Below are 9,674 nucleotides of genomic sequence, written 5' to 3' on the forward strand. Positions count from 1 at the left end.
AAAAAAAAAAAAAATCCCAGTCCGACACCATTAGCAAAACGTTTGACGGCACCTCTTAAAAACTCTTCAATGTCAACCAGATTTAATCCATATATAAGGCGCTCCAGGTCATTTTTTGGGAAAAGAAATGAAGGCTTTTACCTCATTCCACAATCCGGGGGAATACATGATTCTGATTGGCTGCTGGCTGTGGATTGAAAAGTGATAATGCACGCCTCGTCGGGGATTATCACTTACTTAAATATGATCATTTTAAGAATATAGTTGTTTTTATTGGAAACTCTTGGAAAAGTCGCCCAACTGTTGTGGTTTATTACATACGACATCTATGCTAACATAAACAAAATGTTTTCTCACTGTTAAAACTTTAAAAAATAATCTATTCAATGGAATCAGAAAACAAATATTCATCAATGAATTTAGTTGAATATTAGAAATAATGCTCTTAAAACACACACAATAATGGTACGGTCCATTCATGATGTTTCTTGAGGTGACTGTACGACAAGGTGCAGACACTCCTCTCTATGACCCTCTACGGAGCAGAAGACCCCCAAATCTGCAGCACTTGTTCGTGTGGCTAAAGCTACAGAAGATCTCACATTCTCCACCATAAATCCAAACCTAAATGTTTTGAAAGGCTGCAGGCCTTAAGGTGAACCAGGTGAAAGAAATGTCCAGAAAAAGTCCCTAAAAGATGCTTAAACCCATGAGGTCCTGCTAGCATCATTAGCATGAGCTAGCTATATCCTCTAAATAAGTTTGATTTTTGGAGGAGTTCTGTCTGAAACAAACGCAACGTAGCAGCTTTTAAACACGGGGGAGGAGTGTTGATCATGTGGGCTTGAGGTCAGAGAGTCTGTCATGAACTCTCACACACCAGTCAAACCTTGGGTCAAACGGCGACAACTTTGGGCTAAAGTCAAGCAGCTACACAAAACGTGGAGATGAAGCGACGAAACTCCAGCAGAGATGAAAGTCCACACCTGAAGAGAGCGGCCGCCGCACACCCCCCACCTCTGAAACAATGGAAACTCCTGCACAGCGATTTGAGCGGCTGATAGACCCGTACACTAAACAAAAACCGGTTCAGGGCTGAAGCCCCGCCCCCTCCTGGAGTCTGCAGAAAGCTGCAGGATTTCAATCAAAAGCCGTCATTATCTCGCTGCCTCGGGTGGCTCCTCTACCTGTGAGCGCACGTGAGCGTGAGGGTTCCTCACCTGCAGCTTCTGCAGAACATGAGTCCCAAAAAGTCTGACTTTTTTCAGCCTCATTTATGCTGCATTTGAGTCAGAAGCTGAACTAGTGTGTTTCAGGAGCCGAAACAATTTGTTAAATAAAACCTGGACAACAGAATGAGCTGTAGAGAAAAAAAATAGATTCTTTTTTAAGGATTTCACTTCTTAAGGAGTCAAATCCTATTTTTCCTTCTGGGATTATTTAAATATTTTTATTTACGTTATTAAATTAGGTTTAGTTTAAATCGATTGTTATCCTGTTTCTCTTTATTATTATAGTTTTTGTCCACGTTTTTTGACACGGAACGACTCAAACGCATTTTAAGGAATCCTTGTATCGCAACGTTCAGCTCGTTAAAGATATTCCTGCTTGTACGTTTGACTTTTTGCACATTTTTCTTTTCGATTTTACGCAATTTATGCTCATTTTTAGCCCCATGTTGAGTCTATGGGAAATTTTTCAAATCCTTTAAAAAATTTTTACACAAATGCAATCTTGGTATCAAAGCATCCAGGATATTCATACTTTTACTTTTGGTATTCAAATTTTTTTACAGTTTTTACGCAATTTATGCTAATTTATTAGCTTCTTTTTTCTAATTGGTTTAAAACTTTGTGCACTTAAACAGCTTTGGTATCAAAACGTTCAGCACATTAAAGCTTGTACTTTTGGTATTCGTACATTTTACAGTATTTTACGCAATTTATGCTAATTTACTAGCATTTATACTTTTTACGATTTTTCTGCAATTTATGCAAATTAAGCAATTAATGCAACCAACTCACTCCTGATTGCTGAGCGTGGTTACCATAGAAACCCTGACTCAGACCAACTCAGAAGATACGACTCTTCGTTGACGACACCTGGCTCCAACATGGCGGCATCTGTATAAAAAAAAAAAATGACGACTTGATTTTGTTGGAGCCAGGAAACCATTTCAACGAGTGACATCAGTCAGTGCAGTTCTCAAATGTTGCTGTAACTGTACGATACTTCCAGGTGGTTTAGTCCATCCTCATGAGTGCAGTGTGAAAGTAAACTAAAACAAGACTAAATTTCTGCGATTCGCTGCCGAATCTGATGTCTATCCCGTTGGGGAAGGACTCTAATCATCTGGAGGGCTTCCATTCTCCTCTCGGTGAACTCCCATCATGCTTTGGAGAGACCCTCCAGACCGCTTTGGCTCCATCTCCTCTCTGATTAATGAGCGCCGCTGCTTTCTGGTAGGTTTGTTGTTTAGAAAACCTTCCATATTTGATATTCGTTATCCGTACTTGTCCGAGCGTTCGCTCCAGCTGGTCTCAACACTTCCATGGAGAACATCAAGACCAGAATTAGATTACTCACAGGGGGGTTTAATTGTAGTAATTATGTTACTTCTGCAGGAAATAAGCAGCAGAAGATTCTAATTATGGCCTCAGAGTAAAAACAGGAATGTGAAAAGTAAAACTGGATTTTTTACGACGTTTTTCATGAGAATTTTCCAAAACAGCGATAAAAATCTGCGTTTGAATCCGGATCTTTTATCTCCAGGTGAAATGGAGCTCATGATAATCCTGTTTTTCCTCTCACTTTCTGTGACGTGCACAGGTCTGAGCACCTCCCTGTCCTCCACTCCCCACCCTGCTGATAACAGTGCACGTGGCCGGGTCACATCCTGGGTTTGGGTCGGCCTCACCCCCCCTGTGGCTCAGCTGCATGTTTGGAGGGAGAAGACCAAGAAGCAGCTCCGTCTTCCTCTTCTGCTGGTTTCTTTCTCAGCTGTGATTCAAACATGAGAGGGAAAAGTCTGGAGGGGAGAAAATCGTTCCCGCCTGGATGGGGGGGTGGGGGGGCTGAAGATGAAACGCAGAGCCAATTAATGCTAATAAATTAGCCACAGGAAAGTTCTGTGCAGGAGCTGCTGCAGCACTTCCTCCAACCAACTATTGATCCGTCCGTCGGTGAGGACGCCGATCACCGTTACCGTCAAGTGGAACTACCGAGAGCGGGGGCTCCACTCGGCCTTTGAGGGGGCTCCGACGAGGAGGGGAGCCAGCAGGCCTGGACACGCTGCCTTTCACCCTGTCATTACTGCTCTGCTGCTCCAACACGTTTCATAACACAAGACCTACTTAAGTGCTGAACGAGCAGAGACACAGCGCCCCCTGCTGGTCATGGAGGGCGCGTCAGGGCCTGCAGCGGCGAGGAGGATCTCTGAACAGTTGTAGTTTTTAGTCGTTTGGGGCCTTTTGGGAAGTTTTCTCCTAATTTATGATTTGCTACATAATGACTTGCCACATAATAGAAAACTTAACAAAATTTGAACGCACTAAGTACATGATGGAATGAACTTTGGGAGTAAAAATGACGACATCACAGCAGTGAAAAATGTAAAAAAAAAAAAAAAGAATCGTGCCAAAATCTCTTATAGCTAAAAATCCACTAACTAAATCCAAACATAAGTCAAAGATACCTAAAGGAAGTTTTGGAATTATTATGGGATGGCCATATGACCTACTGGTTGTAATTAAAAAATCCGCATTTTTTCACATATTTGTCACAAGAAAAGCAACCGAACTTCAGGAAATTTCACATACCAGACATCAAGTTTAAGTCTATAACCACAACGGAAGGTTCCATCTATCACAGCAAGCCTTCCAGGTCCTGAAGCAGCAAAACAACCCCAGACCATCACACTACCACCACCATATTTTACTGTTGGTATGATGTTCTTTTTATGAAATGCTGTGTTACTTTTACGCCAGATGTAACGGGACACGCAGCTTCCAAAAGGTTCAACTTTTGTCTCGTCAGTCCACAAGATATTTTCCCAAAAGTCTTGGCAGTCATCGAGATGTTTAGCAAAATTAAGACGAGCCTTAATGTTCTTTTTGCTTAATAGTGGTTTGCGCCTTGGAACTCTGCCATGCAGGCCGTTTTTGCCCAGTCTCTTTCTTATGGTGGAGTCGTGGACACGGACCTTAATTGAGGTAAGTGAGGCCTGCAGTTCTTTGGATGTTGCCCTGGGATCTTTTGTGACCTCTCGGATGAGTTGTCTCTGCGCTCTTGGGGTAATTTTGGGCGGCCGGCCACTCCTGGGAAGGTTCACCACTGTTCCATGTTTTTTCCATTTGTGGATAATGGCTCTCACTGTGGTTCGCTGGAGTCCCAAAGCTTTAGAAATGGCTTTATAACCTTTACCAGACTGATAGATCCTAATTACTTTTGTTCTCATTTCTTCCTGAATTTCTTTGGATCTTGGCATGATGTCTAGCTTTTGAGGTGCTTTTGGTCTACTCCTCGGTGTCAGGTAGCTTCTGTTTAAATGATTTCTTGATTGAAACAGGTGTGGCAGTAATCAGGCCAGGGGGTGGCGACAGAAATTAAACTCAGGTGTGATAAACCACAGTTATTTTTTAATAAGGGGGGCAATTACTTTTTCACACGGGGCTATGTGGGTTTAGATTTTTTTCTCCCTAAATAATACAAACATTCATTTAAAAACTGCATTTTGTGTTTACTTGTGTTATCTTTGACTAATATTAAAATGTGTTTGATGATCAGAAACATTTTGTGTGACAAACATCCAAAAGAATAAAAAGTCAGGAAGGGGGCAAATTGTTTTTCACACCACTGTATAAATGGTTTTCTTCTTCTTGATTTGACATTTTTTGCTCCTGCGACTTATACTCCAGAAAATGCAGTAAATAAAATCTGTTTAAATCATATCCGAGGAGAAATTAAAACACTTTGCAAGAATGGAGACGTAGAAAAATCAAAACAAAATCTCAGAATTTCATTTTATTTTCAGTTTTACGCAACATAAGTATAAATATCTGTTAATATACAACATCTATGACATCCATAGAGCTTTCCTTCTCGGAAAATACAAAAACTCAGAACACTTTTATTGCACATTTTCTAAAAGACAAACCATGTTCATCGAAACACTTTTAGTTTTGCACAGAGGAAGGAAGAGAACGGAGAGCGGACAGCGATCACGGCACAGACGAACATCCCAGAGGCCAACGGAGCAACACGGCTAGAAGCGACGTCATCTCACAGGTTTTGGCAACTCGACAATATACAAAATATACATCCACGATGCTTTGTAAACAAACACTGATGTGCTTCGAGGATTTGATCGCCGGGTTTCCGTAAGGTGCTTCTGTTCTCACAGTTCGGACGAGTCAGTCGTTACCTCCAACATCACAGCCAGTTTTTCTCCTCCTGCTGACACTACAGGCTTCAAAACAAGGCCTCTAAAACCCAGAGAGGTGGAAGGGACACAAGCAGGGGTTCGTATGGAGGATTTCACACGGACATCATATTTAAGTGATGGATGAGATGCTCAAACGTTTTACCTCCTCAGATTAACCGCCTGCAAACATTCAAAGGTTCCTCTAATGCTACATTTTCAGAAACACCCTCCAGCTTCTTCCTCTCCTCGTAGCTTTTTAACATTTTCAAGCACAGAATCTTCACATAAGACAATCGTGTCAGCCCCGTGTTTTCACTATTTACACAATATTGCATAAAAATCCATATGTACAGATGTCAAAGGAATGTCAGCAAATTATTCCCCGTGAATCTAAGGCCCCTTCACTCGTTTCGGATTTAGATTAAATCTGGATTTTCTTTTTTTTTTTTTAAGATGACGGAGCGTCGACGCCGACCTCCGCTTCAATCTTTTATGGCACCGGTTTCCGGGCTCGAAGCCGCTGATCACGGATTGCACAAAGTTCGGCTGAAACCAAACAAACGAACGGTACATTCAGAGCACAGACGTCGGCGTGGAACAGCTTGCCCGGTCCTGAAACAAAAACTAAAGAAAGCGCGGTGATGCTGCGATGTGTCCTTACTGGGTCTGATGTCACTTCCTGTTGCTGCGCGGCGACTCCTTCTGCTGCCGACATTTGTCTTTGTCGGCAGACGGAGACGCCCGGTTTGAATCTCTTTTAGCGTTTTTCTGCGGAGGCGGGACTTCCTCCTTCTTCTTCCTGTCGGCCGGCTCCTTCCGGCTGGACAGCGGCTGCCTGTCGGCGCCGGTTCTGGTTTCTGGGACCTTCTGGCCGTCGGGTTTGAAGTTCTTCGCTGCAGGTTTCTGCGGGTCGGGCTGGGAGGCGCAGGGCGGCGTCTGTGCTGCAGGTTTGGGGTCCAGATGGATTTTGGGTGAGAGGTCTTTGGGTCTGAAGGCTGCTGTTGGAGCCGCGGCCTTCAGAGGTTTAGGGGGCGGAGCTTTGGCTTTGGACTCGGCTGCAGGAGCTTTCAGCTGCTCGGAGTCGTGCGGCTTCAGAAAGGCGGCTTTGTCTTCTGCACCATGAGATGGTTGTCGGTTTATGGCTGCAGGTTCTTGGAGCTGTTTTGGGTTCGAGCTGCTTTTGAGTCGCTCCTCTAAAGGTGCAGCAGCTGCAGACGGGGATGCAGACAGAGCTGCAGACGGGGTTGCAGACAGAGCTGCAGACGGGGTTGCAGACAGAGCTGCAGACGGGGTTGCAGACAGAGCTGCAGACGGGGTTGCAGACGGAGCTGCAGACGGGGATGCAGACGGAGCTGCAGATGGAGCGGCAGACGAGGATGTAGACGGAGCGGCAGACGAGGATGCAGACGGAGCGGCAGACGAGGATGCAGGCGGAGCTGCAGACGGAGTTGCAGACGGACTTGCAGACGGAGCTGCAGACAAGGATGCAGACGGAGCTGCAGACGGAGTTGCAGACGGAGATGCAGGCGGAGCTGCAGACGGAGTTGCAGGCGGAGTTGCAGACGGAGCTGCAGTTTGGGTTAAAGGTTGCACTGCAAGTTGCTTTTGAAGTTGTGTTGCAGGTTGTGCTGCGAGTGTTGATCTGGGTTGTGCTACAAATTGTGTTCCAGGTTGTGTTGTAGGTTTTGTTGTGGGTTGAGCTGCAGGTTGTGTCTCAAGTTGTGTTGCCAATGGCGATAGGAATGTGTGTTGTGCTGCAGGTTTTGTTAAAAGTTTTGTGTCAGGTTGCACTGTTGCCTGAAGTTGTGCACCAAGTTGTGCTGCAGGTTGTATTAATTGTGGGGATGTGGGCTGAACTGCAGGTTGTGTTGCAGGTTGTTCCATCAGTTTGGTTGAAAATTGAGTTGCAAGTTCGGATCCGAGTTGTGATATGGGTCGTGTCGTAAATTTGGTTTTAGGTTGGACTGTTAGTTGCATTTCAAGTTGCGTTGCCGATTGTGTTGAAAGTGGGGATGTGGGTTGAACTGCAGGTGTCACTGTGGGTTGTGTTGTAAATTGTGTTCCAGATTGTGTTGTTAGTTTGGTTGCGGGTTGAGCTGCTGGTTGTGTTGCAAGTGGTGATATGGGTAGGACTGTGTGTTGTGTTGCAGGTTTTGTTGCAGGTTGCACTGTTGACTGAAGCTGTGCTGAAAGTGGGGATGTGGGTTGAACTGCGGGTTGTGTTGTAGGTTTTGCCATCAGTTTGGTTGCAGATTGTGTTGCGAGTGGTGATGTGGGTTGCACCGCAGGTTGCTTCGTAAATTGAGTTGCAGGTTGCGGTTCAGGGCTGGATTTCCCTCTTGAACAGCAAACGGTTGCATTTGCTGTAAGTTGCAGGTTTGCTGCTGTGTTTTCTGATGTGTTGACGGCTTCGTTGGGTGAAACGGCGTCTCTCTCATCTTCTGCAGCTGAGTTGTCGCTCGGTTGCGTTGCGATGTTCCGTTGCGTCCTAGCAGACGCTCGGTTGCTCTGTGCAGAGGTTGCGGTTTGGCCGTCCTGCTCAGAAGCGGGTCCTGCGTTCGGGACGTGCGGCTGCTGCTGTGTGGAGCCGGAGTTCAGCAGCAGATCTTTCTCTGACGCTGCGGCAGCGACGACCCGCTCCGGATCTTTGGAACCGGAGGTTCTGCTTGGTTCTGCCCGCGGAGCGCAGTTCTTCCTCTCTGCTTCAGCTGCCGTTGCCTCCTGCTTTGCAGAACTCCCTGTTTTGGTGAGTTGTGATGTCACTTCCTCCTGCTGCTCGGCCTCCTCCTCCTGGTCCTCGTTGCTCACCTCCCGGATGGAGGGAGTTCTCCCGCAGGAGGAGAAGTGGGAGGCGTGGCGTGGGCCTCGGTGCTCCGGCTTGGCGCCGCTCCTGCTCTCCTGCTTGGCGGTGAAGACCTCGGGTTTGCAGGTCGAAGCCTTCAGCGGCTCTCTGGGTTTCTCGGCGGAGCTTTTTCCTTCTGCGGCTCCCGTTTCCATGGAAACCGCCGACCCGGTTCCCGAAGGTCCAACCTCGGCGCCGAGGTTCTTCATCCTGTCGGCGCTCCTCAGGGAGGCGATGCTCTTCTGCCGCTCTGTGGGGCTCTGCAGCCAAACGGGGGAGGTTGCGGCGACACAGTCGCTGCAGTTGTCCGTCACTTTGGGGAAAAACGTTTCAGTTTTGGGAACTCGGGGTCCCGACAGGAGGCCGATGTCCAGAGTTCCCTCCAGAGGTTTGAGCGAGGAGACGTGGCGCCCCTCCAGCTTGTACTCCGACGACGTCTTCCGGAGCTGCGACTCTGCCGAGGAGATGAGCTGCAGCTTCTCCACGGCGCTCTCCCCCCTCCCGGAGAAGAGTTTGGGACTCAGACCCTCGGGGGTGGGGTGTGCCCCCCCCTTCAGGTGCTCGTCCAGCTGCAGGCTTTTGGACCTCATGGCGCCGAAGTGGAGGTTGTCGTGGATGCCGGGCGACAGCCGACACATGCAGTCGTCGCGCTCCTCGAAGGACAGCCTCTTCCTGGTGAACTCCATGGTGGGGGCCTTCAGGTCCAGCCGCTCGGGTTTCAGAGCGTCCTTCACCTGGCGGGGGTGGGCGGGGCCGCCGTCACTGTCGCTGCTGCTGGAAGCCTCGGCGATGCCGTCGGACACTCGCGAGGACAGCTTCTTGTACAGCACGTCCTTCAGGGTGGAGGCGGCGGGTTTGGCGTCGGCGGGGCTCGGTTCTGGTAGGTTCTGGGGTTTGGGTTTGTTCCGGAGCAGGAAGGCGTCGCTCCTGTCCTCGCCACAGGGGGGCAGCGCGTCACATTCCAGCAGGGCGTCCTGCTTCTGCAGAGACTCCCTCCGCTCGGACCAGTCCTGTCTCTTCACCACCATCTTACTCTTGAGCTTCTCCTTGTCCAGCTCCTCCACCGACTCCTGCCGACCCACTTTCCGGCTGGGGGGCCGCTTCAGGCAGCCCTGCTCCACGGGCCGGAGGCGGGACACGGGCAGCGGCTCGCTGCACGTCTCGTCGGCGCTGTGGTCCCTCAGCTCCTCGTCCTGCACCTCCTCCTGAGTCACCTCCAGGCTGTGCTTCCGGGGGCACAGGTGCTTCTTGTCCCCCGTGTAGGAGGGGGCCAGCTTCTCCTCAGACTGGACCCGCTTCAGGAGGGGGGAGCGCGGCGGCTCGGCGCTTTTGGGGCAGACGATGTGGCGCACGATGGTCGGGGGCGAGTGGATCTTGGCCGGGAAGGCCGGCGTGGTCTTGGAGATGGAC

At 48.4% G+C, this 9,674-nt stretch overlaps 1 protein-coding gene across 1 annotated transcript in view; it reads right to left on the minus strand.

Moving 5' to 3' along the window:
• Window positions 1-5,004: 5,004 nt before the first annotated feature.
• The window catches only part of mast4 (microtubule associated serine/threonine kinase family member 4), a gene marked incomplete at its 5' end in the record, with an annotated part of 103,919 nt that continues 99,249 nt past the window's right edge, over window positions 5,005-9,674 (minus strand). Inside the window, 1 exon segment of the mRNA XM_024299282.2 lies at window positions 5,005-9,674. Coding sequence (XP_024155050.1) covers window positions 6,095-9,674 — 3,580 coding nt within the window.

Source organism: Oryzias melastigma, linkage group LG12 (assembly GCF_002922805.2).
Source record: "Oryzias melastigma strain HK-1 linkage group LG12, ASM292280v2, whole genome shotgun sequence".
Lineage (NCBI taxonomy): Eukaryota > Metazoa > Chordata > Actinopteri > Beloniformes > Adrianichthyidae > Oryzias > Oryzias melastigma.